At 40.0% G+C, this 19507-nt stretch overlaps 1 protein-coding gene across 1 annotated transcript; it reads left to right on the top strand.

The window, feature by feature from the left end:
* The first annotated feature begins 307 nt into the window (after window positions 1-307).
* On the top strand, window positions 308-17190 carry gusb (glucuronidase, beta). The gene is made up of 12 exons (XM_051937233.1): window positions 308-596; window positions 1738-1923; window positions 2088-2269; window positions 4582-4724; window positions 4864-5051; window positions 5677-5829; window positions 6005-6183; window positions 8781-8927; window positions 9925-10009; window positions 11803-11979; window positions 12951-13086; window positions 13524-17190. The coding sequence occupies exons 1-12, from the start codon at window positions 405-407 to the stop codon at window positions 13673-13675; spliced, it is 1920 nt and encodes a 639-aa protein (XP_051793193.1). The 5' UTR covers window positions 308-404; the 3' UTR covers window positions 13676-17190.
* The last annotated feature ends 2317 nt before the right edge of the window (window positions 17191-19507 follow it).

Below are 19507 nucleotides of genomic sequence, written 5' to 3'. Positions count from 1 at the left end.
TTTATGATTATTATTATATGTTTTTCTGTTTATTTTTGTAGTTTAAGAGGGGCAGCCCTGCTCAGTTGATTTATACGAGCTGATACGGTGGTTATTTACTTATGAATTAATGTAAAATGCTGTCTGAACCATGAGGCTGCATACAAACCATACATTGGCTATATGAGTCCTTTTATTGCACCTAATTTAAATGTAACAGTGTGCAATGTAAATGTGTGTCTCTCTGAAAACCACGTATAGTCTGAAACTCAGTCCGATAGTTCCCGAAAACAACGCGAGAAGTTGCGCGTTCACGTGACCACAAGATAACTCACGTGACTGAATTGGCAACCAGAAGCGCGGAGTGACTTCCCGAGAGGGGAGCAGAGGGCTATCTTAGGCTGTCCATACCTCAAAAACTCAGAATGCTCCGACTGTTGTGGCTGTTTGCCGTGCTGGACGCGGTGCTCCTGCTGGACTCCGGCATGCTGTTCCCCCGAGAGTCCTCTTCCAGAGAGCTGAAGGAGCTGAGTGGACTGTGGGTGTTCAGGGCTGACAAGTCCCCAAACAGGAACCAGGGCTTCGAGAGAGCTTGGTACAAAAGTCGCCTGGCAGAGGTGAGCAGGACTGTAGCAAGCAGCAGTTCTGACCAGACACAGCAGGTCGCTTTGTTTAAATGTAAATTTAAAAATAAAATGACCCATAAACATCATGCAGATAATATATTGGCCGGAAACATGTCATAGTATACTGTGCCTCAGCATGTACACACATTTAGAGAAACGTACTGCTTATTGCACGTTCTTAACAGAATCCTAGTCGCACATAATCATCCCATTATTGGACAGTGGTTCCTAAACCTTTTGGTCTATTATCCCTTAAAATGACATTTGTAGATTCTTGTCAAATCGTGTCAGAGGTTAGGGTGCATTTACAAATCATCATATCCAATGTTCCAAAAGAAGAGAAACAAAAAAAGAGACACAATAAAATGTTATCTTATAGAAAACTTGTGTTTGCCAGACCTTTTTACCTCTGATCAAAAGCACTTTAACTCCTGCACCATTCAAAGGTTACTAGTTGCAAAGGGCAGCACAGCATGTCTGTATAGAATCTCAGTCATTCAGGCCCTGGCAATCCTAAAAGATTCAGTAGATGACAACTGAACTTCTCTTTTTTGGTGAAAATGCTTTGCCTTCTGGGTTAGTGATGGTGCAAGAACCAAAAAGAGAAGTTCAATTGCTTTCTACTGACACTTTTAGGATTGCCACTGGAGCAGAACTATTTAGAATAGATCAAGTGAAATATAGCTAATTACACTACTGCTTTAAGGTTTGGGGTCACTTAGAAATGTCCTTACTTTTGAAAGAAACACGTTTTTTTGCAATGAAGATAATATTAAATTAATTAAAAATACAGTCTAGACATTGTTAATGTGGTAAATGACTATTCTAGCTGGAAATGACTGATTTTTAATGGACTATCTACATGGGGGTACAGAGGAACATTTCCAGCAACCATCACTCCTGTGTTCTAATGCTACATTGTTAGCTAATGGTGTTGAAAGGAAGAAACAAACCTTGTGCAATTATGTTAGTTAATGAATTTTCTTGAAAAACATGAAATTGTCTGGGTGGTCCCAAACTTTTGAACAGTAGTGCATGTTTACAGCGAAGGATTATTATCAGTGCTAATATTATTAGTAGCAACTACAAATGTCAAACTACCTTCTTCTCATTGGCGTTTTGTGTTCCTCAGACTGGTCCAGTGATTGACATGCCAGTTCCAGCCAGCTACAACGACATCACACAGGACAGCACACTGAGAGATTTTATTGGCTGGGTGTGGTATGAGCGAGAGGTGGTGGTGCCTACCCGCTGGATCACAGATGAGGGAACCAGAGTGGTTCTCAGAGTGGGAAGTGCTCACTATTATTCAGTCGTAGTGAGTATAACATGTATTTTCCCATTTCTCTGACCCATACAGTCAGATAAAGAAGGAACTGAGAGCCATCTGCATCACATGCTGCAGTTCGGACATTTGCTGCTCATCCCTTTGTTTGTATCCATGTCCTGTAATAAGGGGATCACTGTGTTTAACACTTGCAGTGGGTGAATGGGGAGAAAGTGACGGAGCACGCAGGTGGCCATCTTCCTTTTGAGGCAGAGATAGGCAGTTTAATCCGGAAGGACCCGGCTCGGCCATGCAGGATCACCATCGCTGTCAACAACACCCTGACTCTGGAGACTCTTCCTCCGGGAAGCATCCAACACATGAACGACCCCGTCAGGTAGTCTCATTCTCTTTAGTTTCAATTTCAACGCTGATTTATTGGTAAACTTAGCTTTATGCAGATATTTGCAGAGATTTAACAGTAGCATGAAGGTGCAACACACAGTACTCCAGTACTCCACCAAGGCTGTTCATTCCCCCATATGGCATGGTCAGAAACGTACCATTTTGTTAGGAAGTGCAGCATTTGTTTTTTAGTTATTGATAATCAGAAATCACGGCGACATAGAATGTGGACGTTTAATATAGACATACCCACAAACAAAATGACCTTGCGCTGAACACATGTGTGTGTCATTTATGTGTACATTATGTATGGATAGCGAATTGCGTGACCTAAATATGTAGCTGGCGGCGCGAATTGACGGGACTCAGAAACACCCCCACAATTTAACCCCTTGACGCTTATTGCCGCGAATTCGGAACATTCCACTTTCATTCAGACTGCAACTGAAATAGTGTATCCATTCCCTCAATGCTGGTTTGTGCTTATTCAATATGTACCTCGGAACCTTTTGCAAGCACTGGTTTCTTGTAGGACCGATCGGAGTGGGATCTAATTATTATATATCTGTGATTATTATTATCTATCTGTTCTATGTGTAATAGATACATTAACAATCTCCTCTTACGTTAGCATTAGCTTGAAAGCAAAAACACACACATTTTAAAAAAAATTTAATTCTAAGTAAATTCAGGCATCAAGTGATTTATCAACTGTTCCTTGTATCATTTGCGATGGAAGTCAGCAGTGATGGATTTGTAGTAGGATCACAATCATATGATTGTCAGCAGGCAGCTGATGAAGTGTTCACTTGTAGTCATAGTTACAGAGACACTGTGCCACTAACTTGCATTGATACAGAAATCTTTAACAAATCCGTGGATCCAGACTATAAGTCGCGTCACTGCCAAAGTCTAATCACTCGGTCCTTGTGCCATCTCTGACCTTCCCTGAAAATTTCATCCAGATGTGTTCGTCCGTTGTCATTTTTTTTTTTTCTTATTTGACAGTCGAGAGGCAGACAGGAAAGCAGGGAGAAGACATAAAGTAAAGGCCGTGAGCTGGAATCAAACCCAGGCCACTGCGTACACGGTCATTTGCTCAACCGGCTGAGCTATCTGGGGGCGCTGTTAGTCTGTTTTTGAGTGATGTTGCGAACAAACAAACAGACAGATGGACAAACTAACGCCGATGGTCACATAAGTCCTCGATGTTCCTTGGCGGAGTGATTATACGTCAAGAAATGGTGAAAAAACTCACCGTATTTTCTCAAATCAGTATCACAGAAAAGCATCACATGTTGAGGACTTGACACACTGTCAGTTCAACATTTTTGTAAAATTTTATGTTTCAGACCAGTCTTGACTTCAAATAATTTTTTCATCAATCTACACATAGTACTCCACAAAACCACAATTAAAACAGTTTTTAGGCTATGTTGTAAATTCATGATAAATAAAAACTGCAATATCTCATCTACTCAAGTATTCACATCCATGCATCTCTGGCAGCAGTGAAAGCCTCAGGTTTCCTTGGAAATGATCCTACGAGCTTAACACAACTTTGTTTTGGGATTTTCTTCCATTCTTCTTCATAGAATCTTTCAGTCTGAGGCAGGTTGGATGGGGAATGTCATTGCACAGCCGTTTGTCAGTTTTTCTGAAGCATCTCCTGTGTTTTCTTGGTTGTATGCTTCAGGTCTCTATCTTGTTAAAATGTAAACTTAAGCCTGAGATCCTGAGAACTCTGGAAAAGATTTTCACTTGGGATTGCTCTTTTTCTGCATCCATCCGTCTCTCTATACTGACTATTCTGCCAATTCCTGTTCCAGACAAACACCCCCACAGCTTGATGCTGCCACCACCATGTTTGGCTTTAGGGATGGTGTTAATGAGGTGATGTTCAGTGCCTGCTTTCTTGGCCAAATAGTAAAATCTTTACTTCATCAGACAACATGATTTTGCTTCGTATGATCCGAGAGAGAATTAATCAGTCAGTCCTAATACGAGTTTGAAACATAGCAAAATGAAGAAATCTTGAAAGGGTTTGAAAACTTTCTGAATGCATTTCACGTGAAGTGATGCTTTAGCTCTACTCATGATTAAGCTTTAAATGCATGTGATGCTTCAGCTGCTATCACAGTGACGCATTAAATGACATTTCAGCTCCTTTCATCATTTACACCTAAAACTACGTGATATTTGCAAATCCTTTATTTACTGTCACTTGAACGTGCTCTTTAGGGGTTTCCACACTGATACATGTGAGAGTGTTTTTATAATGAGGAAACTATAATTGTTCTACAGGTATCCTGAAGGGTATTTTGTGCAAAATATATACTTTGACTTCTTCAACTATGCTGGGATACATCGTCCTGTACTGCTATATACTACTCCTAAGGTGTATGTGGATGACATCACAGTGGTGACTGACTTCCTGGATAACACAGGTAAGAAAAAAAGCACATGAATACAATAAATCACTATTTTACTGTCACAGAGTGAGTTCATGATCTATATCACATCTAGCAACTGCCTAAACTTGTGATTTCTGTCAGTTTATTAGACATTACTGTGTCCTCATTTTAGGTCTTGTTAGATACCAAGTGTCTGTCAAAGGCGCTGCCACAGCCACCCTGAAGGTTACGTTGATGGACAAGGATGGCCATTGTGTGGCCTCCTCCAGCGAGGCTTCTGGGTTGCTCAAAGTGGTCGATGTCAAGTTGTGGTGGCCGTACTTGATGCACAAGAATCCTGGCTATCTTTACTCAATGGAGGTAAGACAACATGAGATCAACTACATATTTACTTCTGGGAGGATCGCAGTACCTCATCCTCCACCTCATGTTAACTTTAGTTTGAATTGTCTGTACAGGTTAATGAAAATGTAAGGTTAACGTCCACTGTTATTACTGGGTTGTAATTGAAAGTTATTTCATCTTACTTTACCAGGGCATGGTCTCTTCAACACTCAGCTGACAAATGTAATGTGTTTTTTTTTACTTTTTCTTCCCTAAATTTAAACTATATGCAGTCTGAAGTTGAGGTCCTGGTCTCCACTTTTACAGCGCTCTGACTGTTCAGTGAAGTAATTCCCTGTGAGACTGTACTTTTTGGGCAGTTGTCTGCTCCAGGAATGTATTACATTAAACTTAAATATGTCGGTAAACCATGATCCATGATGAATCAGAGTACTGTTGGTCACTGCTGCTACACTCCTGTTAGCTATCAAAAATGGCCGTTTTTTTTTTTGCTGTGATTTTCACTTGTCTGCATGACTTGGAGTTTGTTTTGTTATTCTAGGCAGCTGTAGTTGTTGGGTATCTAGCACAATCTTTGTCACAATGTTTGTTGAAGAGATGCAACGAAAACCCTTTCTACCATTTATGCTTTAACATCTAGGTTCGCCTAATGGCAGCTGATGAGAGATCAACATACGAGGATGTATATGCTCTACCAGTGGGCATCCGCTCAGTCAAAGTTACCAACACTCAGTTCCTCATCAACAACAAGCCTTTTTATTTCCATGGGGTCAATAAACATGAGGACTCTGATGTGAGTACCACTAGAGGGAGGTAAAAGCTTTACAGAAGATTCAGTCTAACTGAGCTTTGTGACACCATGTCTGATGAAATATTTCCTCAGATTAAGGATGAAAAAATGAAGCCAAAAAATATCCCATTCAGAAACCTAATCCCCATTTTTTTGGTTTCACTTCACTCTTCTGTAGATTCGAGGTAAAGGCCTGGACTGGCCTCTGATTGTGAAGGACTTTAACTTAATAAAGTGGTTGGGGGCCAACTCATTCCGTACCAGCCACTACCCCTATGCTGAGGAGATCCTGCAGATGTGTGACCGCCATGGCATCGTGGTGATAGATGAGTGTCCGGGGGTGGGCATCAAAGACATGTAAGTGCCACCGCACACATCTCTGTGACCTTTGAGTGTGTCTGAGGCTTCAGGATTGGTCGAGTGTAAACATGTAATTGTAACTGTATAGGAGTACAAAGGACAGACTTATATTTGAAGTTTATCAGCAGTGATGCTGAAAACCTTACTGAAATAAATGTTATCTAAAGTGGAATGTGTTGAAACGTCCTGGCTGAGTAGAAGAATGGACTAGCAGAAAGTAGGACAGAAATGATTCCTCGAGTTATTTGAGCAGTTCAATTACTGAGATTCCTCGAGACAAAATTCCCTGATTTGGGACTTCATTTAATCCACTACATTGTAGACCCCAGATCATTAACTGGTGGGCTGAGGTCTGAGTCTGGACCTATAGTCAGTAAATTATAAGGGGATTTTAAATTGGACAGGACGCTTCTATTTTAAGTGGCGAAGCTTTTCTAGTGTTTTTATTTAGCCGAACAGAGGCAGTTTGACATAGTCAGACTTTCTTTGTGTGTCAGCTCGACAAAACTAGAACCTCAGTCAGAGTGAACAGGTATGAAGGTGGTTTTCAACTTTCTTTGTTCACTCAGACTTTCCGCTTCAAACTCGTCACGCAAACAGCAGCGTTTAAAGTTTCATTTCACTGCGACTGCTGCGACTGGAAATTATTTAAGACAGGAATGCTGGTAGAAAACTGTTAAATGTGTGTGAATGTATTTATTTTTTTCCAATGCAGCTGATTATTTCTGACAGCTGCACAATAAAACTATCAAACTTCATACATTTAAACATGATATTGTATTGAAGTGCATTTAGGTCTGACACTGTCTCATAATGAAGGAAATCACTTTAATTTGTGTCCAAATCAAAGGGAAACTAATGTAATTGAATATTATCTGTAAAAATTACTAATAAACTGATCAGTTTTCTTATTTGTGTTCTATCAGCTGCAGTATCAGCAGTTTAAATGGGTCAAACATAAAACCATATTTATGTGATTTCTGCATCACCAACTAAATGCATATCGGTATCTGACAATACGATTACTCGATTAACCATCAGATTAATCAATAGAATACTCAATTACTAAAATAATCAATAGCTGCAGCCCTAGCAGACACCAAGCATGAGTCTGCAAAACACAGGCTTAAAGGGAGTCTTTATTTTGAAAAAAAGGCAGCAGGTTATTGAAAATGCATGTGTAGAATTTGCTATTAACGGATTTTTTTAAGTTGAGTTAAAATGAACAAAATACTTTCTACCCAAAGTTAACAGAAGTTAATCCAGTAAAGAAATAATAAAATGGTACTTTAAAAGAAGAGTAAGAAAAGAGGTAAACATTAATATCTGATCATTGTTTGCTAAAGTTTTACCCAGCAGTGTGGCTCTATGCATGACAGTGTACATGCTGTTCATCCGTGTGTTATGTGATGTGTTCCAATACCCATACTGCAATACTATATAGTTTGCCAGAAAAAAAGATTTAGTATGTCCCAATACGTAGGAACGTAACTGGAGTACTCCAGAAATACCAGGATGTCCTACTACATCTGGTCAGAGTTTTTGCAGTTTCTGGTCAACCTGACCTATAATCCTCTCTGCAGTTATGTCACATTTTTTGGCAGGGTCTCGCATCAGTATAAACAAGCTTAAGCTGCTGAGAATGCACAGACAGATGATAGCTAAATCTACATTACAAACTGCGATGGTCAAGGTTTAATGCGCAGTGTTACGACAAAGTAGTATATCCAATTGCATTTATACTGCATGAAATAATACACACTTTGTGAGGGCTGCTGTAGTGCGTTCTTAAAGTGAAAAGGAAGAGTGTGATTTGGAATGCAGTCATAGTCATGCAATTCTTAGCATGTTAACATTCTGACATTAGCATTGTACTCCTAACCCTGCTGTACAGTAAAAGTAAAGCCTCATTATCTGTTAGTTTGACTCTGGGGCCAGTTTTGAAGAGCTGAACAGGTTCACATCTTTCAAATGTTTATCTATACGGAACACAAACTCCTCAGATCTCAGGCTGCTGAAGGCTCAGGTTAGCTTCAGCTGAGCTTTTTATTGCATTACAACCTGAACAACATATAATATTTTCGTGGGTTTTTCTATTTTAATCGTGGTGCTCATATGCAAGTGTTCCATCAAAACAATTTGACTCGTCACTGTTTTGAGGGAACATCAAGCTGCATCCTGGGCTTAGCCTCGCCCACGATGGCTGTGATTGGTTCAAAGCAAATACAAACAGTGCAGAGCCTTTCTGCCCATTATAGCAGAATGATAGTGTGGTGCAGACGGACCACGATGTACTACAGAATAGGCTGGTAAAGCGATATTAGTACAGACTAAATTAGTTATTACAACAACATTTCAGCTTAGTTATGAGTGAATCGAAATGTAAGGCAGGAAATCAAAGGACATAAATATGTTAAGTATTTTCTTTTGTGAAAAAGTAAAGGACGCATTGAATGTTTCTGATAAGCCAAACATTTGGTAGATGAGTCTGTCAGCTTTGTCTTGTGAGTTGGTGAGTAACTAGAAATGATGGATGGATTTGGTTTGTTAGTTTGCCAGCTCGGTGTGAGATGTCTTGTGCCTTGCTGATGTAGTCGCAGTTTTGGAAACGCCTCTCTGGACCACCACCTGGATGTCATGAACGAGCTTGTACGGCGGGACAAGAACCATCCCTCTGTGGTCATGTGGTCCGTAGCCAATGAGCCTGCTGCAGAGATGCAACCTGCTGCGTTGTATTTCAAGTGAGTACAAGTGATTTTCTTCTTAGATGTCACACCTTCACATTTAATGTTTTTTCTTTATTTTCATGACTATTTACATTGTAGATTAAAACTATGAATGAACACATATTAGACTTAAACAGACGTTATTAATCCGCAGAGGGAAATTCTGTTGTTGCAGGAACTTGATATTCAACAAGGACGTAAACACGACAACACAGAACATTAGGGTCAGGTACAAAGTGAAGGTAACATAAAATAAAACAGAAAAAAATAAAATGAGTCTTTAATTCAGAATTTAAATTAATTCTGCTTTAAAATCTTCTTTTAAACACTTTATTCCGAATTAAAAAATTAATTCCGAATAAACTAATTCCAGTGTACGTTCTATTCACGTATACAGTTATTTCAGCTTTAGTTAATTCCGGTCATTCTGCGCATGCTTGGCTCCTCACGTAGCGATGACGTAGCGACGTACACGTTCTGCGACCTTACTGGCGCGAGCACATTCTTGTAACTTCAACAGAAGTAGCACGCCATTGTCGAGTTACTGTTTCAAAGCGACAATGAAAAGCAAAGCAAATGTGTGCCTATTAGTTGTTCCTCCGTGTTGTTGGGGAAAAGAAATGCAGTGGCAAATGGAGTTTGGTTTCTTCCGGTAAACAGCGATACGTCATGTCCACTCCCTGTCCAATCAGAATCCTTTCCAACGCCAAAGCGGAATTAAGGGCGTGTGGTCCATGTAAACCTTAATTTGGAATTAATATTTCCTTGTAAACGCGAAGCACAAAACTTTAATTCTGAATTAATAATTCCGAATTAAAAAACTTCATGTAACCGTGGCCTGCACAAACATCTGCTTAGTCACACCAAAGTTTTAACAGACTGAAGCAGATTCCTTTAAATGACATTCCAGTAGTAACAGCCTGTCAGTGATTATCTGTCTGATACTTGGATGACCCCTCTCACTCTGCACTGTGCTGACAATATAGTCACCTACATTTTGTTTTTCTTCCAGGACTTTGATAACACATACTAAAGCTCTGGACCCTACCAGGCCCGTCACCTATATCACAGACAGTAACTATGCCAGGGACAAAGGGGTGAGTGTTGGCAGCCTTCTACATTAATGCTACATTAAAGGGGAACTTCGGTTTTTTTTCAACCTGGGGTCTGTTTTCATATGTCATTTCATACATGTCAGTGATGGAGAAATGAATTTTCGACATAGCTCCAGTATTTAACCAGGCAGGCAGCTTAGCAGCTCAGCTAGCAGCTCAGCTAGCAGCTCAGCTAGAGAAAAGTATGGGGCAAGATGTACATGTACATTCAATCAGTGTACAAATTATTTGTACATCGGACATGATCATAACAAATTTCGTGGCAGGGTGGCCTGGGTCAACACATGATTCATTCATCCTGACGCACAGCAGTGAAAAGACTGCCGGCCGGCGCTGCGTGAAATGCCGTGGATCAGCAGCTTATTTATATACAGATACATTCATGAGTTACTTTGCATTGACCATTCATGGTAAAATGTGGGTGTGTTGTGGGCGGAATGTGAGGTGGATCCACCTGTGCAATCTTCCAGCTGGTGTGTGATTTATCAAGAAATTGCATGCAGCTGTGCTTACTCAAAGTTTTATAAATCAGGGGCGAAGGGCATACGCCCATTTCGGATTTTCGGTGTACGCAAACTTTAGTATGGATCCTACGCAATGTTTTATAAATGAGGCCCCTGAGCTTTGGATACAGACCACAACAAAGAGCCTCTTGCCCCATACTTTTCGCTAGCTGAGCTGCTAGCTGAGCTGCTAAGCTGCCTGCCTGGCTAAATACTGGAGCTATGTTGAAAATTCATTTCTCCATCACTCACATGTATGAAATGACATATGAAAACAGACCCCAGGTTGAAAAACACCGAAGTTCCCCTTTAAAGTAAAAGGTTCCAGGTTGTGTCAGGACACGGTGACATCACTGGTGGGGATGAACAGAGACAACAAGAAAACACACTGAACAAACCAGCAACTCTGTATTTAGAGTATTTTTTTAAAAGACACACTACCAACTTGTAGACTGTGCAGGGTACTTATAAGTAATATTTACAGAATCTGCAACTTTTTCTTCTTGTAAATGATCATCTCATGCATCATACAGTGCAGAATGTGTGACAGCGCTCATTTTGATGTTGCTGACTTGTCTAAATTGCATGAGATGAAACAACAAACGCACACTGATGGATAGATACTGATAATATACTAAGATATAAAGTTATCTGCATTCAGCATAGAGTGAAAACTACTCATGCAAGAAGCATATGCTGAAAAAAACAGCAAAGTATATCTTTGTGCCTGTCAGAGCTGCATGTCAGATCATGTCACTTGACAGAACATTCTCATTAAGACAGTGGCCTCCAGTGAACCAGATAGTGCCAGTTCAAGTCAAATTGTACAGGTATCTTTAGAGGTTTATCTGTTTGAATTCTGATTCCCTTGTTCACCCGATGTTTAACTAAGTTGTTGACATGCCAGAGATTTTTTTTTCACATTCTTTAGTAGCTTCAAGGAACTGACTCTTCAGCAGCCACAGCTCTGTACCAGTGGAGGGATGAACACGTCTGAATTCACTGTTCATTTACAGAAGAGCAACTAACACCAGTGACAGCTACTTTACATACTTTGATATTATTGTACTGATAAAGTTGTAAAAGATGGCCTTTGCCTTCAAAGGTGTCATGCTTGTATGTCAGAGAATAAGTTAACCCACAAAAAGTTGAAGTTATTGTCGCAGCCGTTATCATGAATAACTGATCAAACCAGTTGAACGACAAGAAAGTCACGAGCATGTTGAAGAAACAGCTGTGAGAGTCTGTCTTTGCTGTTTGTCTTGTCTCCAGGCTCCTTATGTGGATGTGGTCTGTGTGAACAGCTACTTTTCCTGGTACCATGACCCAGGTCACCTGGAGGTCATCCCTATCCAGCTGAATGCTCAGTTTGAGAACTGGTATGGAAAGTACCAGAAGCCCATCATCCAGAGTGAATATGGAGCAGATGCAGTGCCAGGGCTTCACAGCGTGAGGAATCACACACACACACACACACACACACACACACACACACACACACACACACACACACACACACACATTTTCGTTTTTCTATACCGGTGGGGACTTACCATTGACTCCCATTCATATCTAACTCCTAACCCTTACCCTATCCCTAACCTTAACCATCACCAAATCAATGCCTAACCCTAAACAAACGTTTTCGCACTTTTACATTTTTTATTAACAACAACATGGCCAAGAAAACGGTGTTGCCACCCGTGGGGACCTCATTTTAGGTCCCCACTGTAAGACAAGTCCCCACCTTTATAGCAAATAGTCAGGTCAAAGTCCCCACCGGTATAGCAGAAACAAGTACACACACACACACACACACACACACACACACACACACACACACACACACTTAGTTACCAGACTCTGCTGCACTACAACTTCACATACATTTTTGTGGGATCTTAACGTTGAAGTGACTTTCACATTTTACAAAACATTAAGTTTGATTTACATTTCTGTTTTGAACCAGCGTAGCATACACATAGCCTGAACTGCACGTCCCCAGGCCAGACATCTAACAGTTTGTCATGACTATGCAAGTCGCAGTGACTCTGATTGGTCGACTTGGTAACAATATGCTGTTTAAACATGTCATATTGATTTCCACAAGTGCTTCAGTGAAACAGAACACTATGTAGACGCTGTAACTGTAGCTGCCTTTCTCGTAATGCAAACATGATGATGTATGCAGCCACATGCTGTTTCCTTGCTTTCATTGTCCCAACAGTTAGTTTATAGACTGGATCGGCTCCAATGTCTTCTCTCTTTTATGTGTTGCAATAATTTTGTTAAAGTAACTGTTCAACATTTCTTCGGTTTAACTCCAACATGATCTGTTTGAAGTACATGAGGAAACACAGAAACACCATTGCTTACTAGCGTTTCGCTGGTGTGTCTTGTGATATATTTTCACTCGTCAGGATCCACCCATGATGTTTACTGAGGAGTACCAGAATGCAGTCCTTCGGAGCTACCATGACATATTTGACCAGAAGAGGAAGCAGTATGTCGTTGGTGAACTCATCTGGAACTTTGCCGACTTCATGACTGCACAAGGTACCGCTGCTGCCTCCAGAAAGGCTGCCATTGGCCTGTTTATATGCTCCTCCTTTTAACGTACGGAGACAATTTTTGCTACTTATTTTCGTTTTAAAAAGAAGATAACTCTGCTGTGTGAGAGTTGCTTCATACGTACAATTTCCGACTTACACTGTGATTGTTATAATGAGACTATGTTCATGGACCCAGGGAGATATGGTTAGTATTTGGCATCACGTTAGCACTGAAAAAAACAAGAGAGATCACTGACAAATCAGAACAGTGTGGCTACAACTGTTTATGCTCACTCCCAACTACTTGTACTCAAATGTTTAACTTCAGTAAGAACAGTATCTTCATACCTCAGTAAATCTGTACATCATTATTACTGATTAAAGGTGTTTTTACTGGTATGTTAATGACAAGGTTCTTTGCCATCTGTCTTGTGTCTGCAGGGATCACTCGTGTGGTGGGCAATAAAAAGGGTATTTTCACCAGGCAAAGACAACCCAAAGCCGGAGCATTCATTCTGAAGGAGAGGTACTGGAGACTGGCAAATGAAACCGGCAGACTTCCTCCTTGGACCAAGTACCCCTGCCCACTCTGACGTGCTCCAGTGTTGAGGCACCCAGATGACGAGAGGCTTGATCCCATGTAAACAGTATGCCTTCTGGAGTAAAGTTGGTTACAGTGCTGGCCCTAAAACATTTCACTGTGAACACATAAGGTCAGACCATCGTGAATCACAAAAAGCCACAATATTCTACTGTGTGCATTTAAAGAACCCTCTATGATTTAATGTGTGGAAAAAATTGCACGAAAATAACATTAAGAGTAGTTTTTGTAACAGAGATTCAAAAACGCAACTTGTTCATGACGTCACAAAAGGGAGCGCAGCTGAGCGACGTTAGGTTTGATAATAAGAAACATGGACCCCAGCAGCAGTTTTGACACTGAAGAGGTCAAAAATGTATATTCAGAAATATATACGAGTCCACACAATTAATCCTGTAGTTGTGAGCTTGCCAGGCATAGAAGAGACCAGAACAGACAAGGATGAGCAGAGATAAAGGGCCATAGGTGAAAATCTGTGGTGTGAGGACAGAGCAGGTCAGATGTTATGGTGTCTTGGTGAGTCACCAACACTGGATAACTGAACTAACATAGTTTGACAATAAGTTTGCTTTGATCTATGACAGAAATTAATGTATCATGATCAGATGGTTATATTTTATCTGTCTAGTACAGGGGTCGGCAACCCGCGGCTCTTTCATCCCTCTGTTGTGGCTCCCTGTAACTTTGGAAAATAATCAGCAGACTATTTAATTAAAATTTCTTTTATTTTTGATTGTTAATTTTTAAAAATATTATTCTAAATTTGAAGATTATGGTGATCTTGTAACATCAAAATAAAACATTTTAAATTTTTGTCAAAATATGCCTCCCAACCATCAATCTCTGACACTCGCTGGCCTGCGTGTATTCATCTGGAGTCCTGTTAATCTTCGGATCCCAGTGTTTGCTCTACGTTCATTCAGCAGCAGCGGGCCACCTTTCCTAAATCCTAACTGTCGCTCCTTCAAATTTCTTTCTTTTTTATTGTCGCAAATACAGCACCGCTCCACGTCTCCGCCTTCACAGCAGAGTCCTCCATTGTGTCGGGTAATTGTGAGTACTAAGGTAAACTATGGATAATCATCTTGCTCAGTATCTACTCTTTGATATGTCGGGTTAAAACGACGTTACTCGCGAGAGCACGGCTAGATGTCACCTCCAGCATCCACCAGGTCAGAGGGTCAGAGGAGTGCGTTTTGGAAAACAGGGCAGCGACTTACCGGAGAAAAGTTATTAGCTTAAGATAAATAGATAAATAGATTTTACAAGTTAAATAGACATTCGCAAAATATTGATTTCCATCTAACATTACATAACATATGAGGTCCAGGAGCAAAAATGACATTAATCAAGTAAGATAAATATTAGTGGTAGGACACGATTAAAAAATGAATCTATCTAAGTAGAGGCTTTGTAATTAATTAATTACGACTTATTAACAAGGGCATAGAGGTAAAACAGCGATATATGCAGTGTCGTCTTCATTTTAAATGCCAAAAGGATTTTGCGGCTCCTGGTGTTTTCTTTTCTGTGGGAAACGGGTCGAAATGGCTCTTTGAGTGTTAAAGGTTGCCGACCCCTGGACTAGTATAAACACACAGTTTTATGGTGGTGAGAGATCGCTGAAAAAATTTGTGTTCACACGCTAAAGATTTACAGTTTGCGTTCAGCTGTTGTTTGATGGATCCGTAAGCACTGCTCCTGCCCCCCAACACCACAAGCTTCTGTTGATGGTGAAACTGAGGTGGCTGTGTGAACTGAAGGAACCTCACCCGCTATCAGTTGCCCTAGCTTAGACATCCCATACTGAACTCCATCATATCTCTTGAAACGTAATCTCCCGTCTAAACTGAGCGCTGCTTGTGTCTGTGTTTCACATCAGATTCACATCTCTTCATCTGATCAAAACTGGTCGAGGCACGAGAGCAGCTTCTGGTAAAAGAACAAAAAGTGCGGACTTGATGTCCTGACAAGCTGAAGTTTGGGGAACATGCAAAAACACAGTAAAGTACCATGATGACAAATTGTGATATGAAAACAACCGGGAAAAAAAAGACTGACAGACTGGCTACCACCGACTATCACACAGTGTCCAGAGACCACTCCCTCATGTGACGTAACATGACATGTTGTGAAAAAAAGGGGGGTTCTAAGATTTACTGGCTTTTTAAGAACTAAAACATTAACACTATAATAACTTTTTCCGGGAGTGTGGAGCATTTTGCGAACACATGACATTTTTATGCACCAAAAAACTCTAGTGCCTCATGGAAGTTGATCAGTTGTGATATGATGTCCTCAGAACTAGAGCCTGATTGATATGAATAAGCAGACATTATTGGCCTTTGTTATATTCCATGTAACGCGACCATTGGTAGGGCAGCTCAAATGAAATTTCATTGTATATGAAAGTGTGCAATGACAGTAAAGGTTTGATTGATTGGTTGATAATCGTATAAAAAGAATATCCGTCGCTACATTGATACCACAATTATTTTTCTCTAAAATCTGTAATGACTTTGGGCCCAGTTGTGGTCAGGCTTCTTTAAGGACACATTTGCTGGGCATGATTTCACATTTAATTTTGTTTCTAAATTTTTCTCTTAGATGAGTTTAATGCAGGTTTGACAATTTAAAAAAAAAAAAAAAAGACCCCAGACTCATGTAGATCTAAGCCTGTCTGTCTGTGTAACCATGGTAACACTGACTAGCATAAACTGACAAAAAAGGGATACCCATCATTTGATAATTGGTAATATTGTGGAGCTGGAAAGTGGTGGTGGCTGCATTTTTTTCAATATTAGAAGCTTTTGGTATTGTTATGTTGTTTGCTAAATTTTCTGGGTAAAATGTCTTAAAATACCTCAGGGAGATATTATATTTCTGCTGGAGCTGTACAATTGGTAAGCCAAGTTTTAATTTACCCAGAGTTCATAGCAAACTAGTCCTGATTTAGTGACGGGCTGAACAATCTTAAGCAGCTAAGTTTACATGTTTCTCTAAAGTCTGACTATTAGCCAGTGCCCATCTTTGTGAGACCAGTGCCTGAGTGGAGACCAGGAGAATGAATTTAGTGTTTACAGGATATTCTGACACAAATAGATGAAGTGGAGCATTCAATCGTTGGCATTAAAAGGCAGGTCAGGACCAATAAAATCTTTCTTCACCAGTAATAGCTGCCCTTTGCTCTAGTGTGATACGAATACAGCTGGCAGAGAAGCACCGACAATACAAAGACACTGTCCCCTCTCATTTATTTTACAAAGTGTGTCTGAGGAGAGAATTTATAAAATAAACTGTGTTTGCAGCCTATGTTGGAAGTTCACAAAAATGTAACCTGTCATTTCTGTGCAACCAATCAGAATGTATGTTTTAGCTTTTAGCAAGACATGATGGTAATGTGATTTTCAATGCTGAATCAAAATGCTTTATTTTTTTAAACAACTGAAAATATATCATTTCTGACATGTCATTTGCATCAAGGTATTAAAGACAATATACTCAATAGTCAAGCTGTATTATTTTCACATTATCACCCACATTTTACTCACAGTGCAGTTCTAATGTGTACTTTAGTACTTTGGATCAAACTACTGTGACTGAATGTCTTCAGTAACTCCACATTAATAAACGGCTAAGTGACGTGTCGGTTGTGTGAATGGTGGCGTGACCTCGATCAGACCATACATTATCAGTGACGTCACCCTCATCACACGGTTGACCTTTGTGTTCGAGCAGGACAGATACTGAATGTTGACACTCACCTTCTGATTTCTTTGTTTATCTCGTAGCTAGCAGTGTAAGCAGTGTTGTAACAAATATCTGACTTGTGAGAAAACATGAAAAGCAATCAAAACAGTATTTGTACACATTATTTTCCCCAGTGTTTTCAAGACTTCTGGATTCGGTCCAGCTGTACTTGTTATTTACACAGTAGCAGAGTTTCATAACTGGATGTTGATGTGTCATTATGCTGAGTGCTCCTTCAACACTTTCATGCATCATTAAAATATATCAGCACCTGTTATACCCTTATTCAATTTCAGGATTGGCAGCTGGGCATGTCTGATCTGCAGTAGATACACTGTCTTTAAGGTTAACACACATGGTTCATAAGACTGTTGGCTAGATACTGTATATTTAGGTTCCCCCTGGACAGGTCGCCGGCCAATCACAGGGCTAAATGTAGAGACGGACAATCACTCACATTCACACCTACAGACCATTTAGAAACAGTTAACCTCAGCATGTTTTTCCACTGTGGGAGGAAGCCAGAGAACCAGCATCACATATGTAACATACAGAGTTACAATCTAAGACTTAAAATTTATCCACCGGCAGATTGGATATAAGCTACTTAGGAAAATTATTGCCAAGACATTTGTACATTGTTCTTTCTTGATAGGGATAAAAGACTTGCTTAGAATTTTTCATTTACATTCACCTCAGTTTTCCCAGAACCTGAGCATTCTAACTGTAAAAAATAATTCATTTTACTGTCATAACTTTATGAAGTTAATTTCTAATGACCAGCAGGGGGCGACTACTCTGATTACATAAAGAAGTCGTCTTGTATAGTAGTCAGTGACACTAGGACCCCACTTCTCACTCAATTTGTTACCACAATAAATCACTAGTTTTAAGAGTTCTTGAATCCAGCATGATGTTAATTTTCAAATTTATGGTCTCGTCGCCTGTTATGTCTGGTGAGTCAAATTCCAAAGTTTAGGCTTCAAAACAATAATCCATCAATCAAAGGGTGACATCACAGTGGCTATGCCCACCTGTTAGCCCAGTCTATGCATGATGTCATATGAAGATCATGCTGCATTATGGATATTGTACTATCAACTGTTTTCAATTTGTCTCTTGTGAGTACCTCAACTTTATGGAAGTATAATACTAAAGAAGAAAAGCACTCAGAGAGCAGTACTCCACAAAGGCTGTTCATTCCCCATATGACCCTGTCAGAAATGCAGCATTTTTTTTCGTTTTAGAAATGCTGCATTTGTTTTATTAGTTGTTGATGATCAGAAATCACGACAACATAGAACGGGAAGAGGTGTGTTATGCATGTGTACGTTATGGACAGATACCGAATTGTGTTACCTAAATATGTAGTGGGTGGCAGGAATTGAAACTCCCCCACAATTTAATCAATTGTTCCTTTTACCATTTCCAATGGATAAGTCCGCAGCAGTTGATTTGTAGTCGGATCACAATCATGTGATCGTCAGCAGGCAGCTGACATAGTGTTTACTTGTAGTCATAGTTACAGGGTCGCCATATCACTACCTCACAATGATACGGAAATCTAACCACTTGGTCCTCATGTCATGTCTGACCTCATCTGAAAATTTCATCCAAATTCGTTATTCCGTTTTTGAGTAATGTTGCTAACAGACAGACGGACAAACCAAGGCTGATGGTCACATATACACTATATATGGGTTTACTCCCTTTACAAATAGTTATTTTATCAAAGTAGAACCACATCTAAAACTGAGCCTAAACCTTAAAGGATTGGTTGTTAATTTTTCTTCCAACAACATAAAGGTCCTTTAATGAACACTCAATTTTTAAGAGAAGTACCTCGAACATACCTCAAATACAAATGAAGAGGGAAAAATCTGCAACCCTCAACTGTGGAAAAACATAGTCCAAAGTTAATGTGTAGCTAAGATGAGGCTTCACCAGTCTGAGTTAAAGTCACAATCAATCAAATTCCCTCCTTGTTTCCTAACACTGTTCCTGACTGAGCAATAATAGCAGAGACAGAGATAGTGCTAGAAAGACTACAACTTTGAACAGAATATCCTTATTC

Source organism: Acanthochromis polyacanthus, chromosome 17 (assembly GCF_021347895.1).
Source record: "Acanthochromis polyacanthus isolate Apoly-LR-REF ecotype Palm Island chromosome 17, KAUST_Apoly_ChrSc, whole genome shotgun sequence".
Lineage (NCBI taxonomy): Eukaryota > Metazoa > Chordata > Actinopteri > Pomacentridae > Acanthochromis > Acanthochromis polyacanthus.
This window is presented reverse-complemented; position numbering and strand designations above follow the sequence as displayed.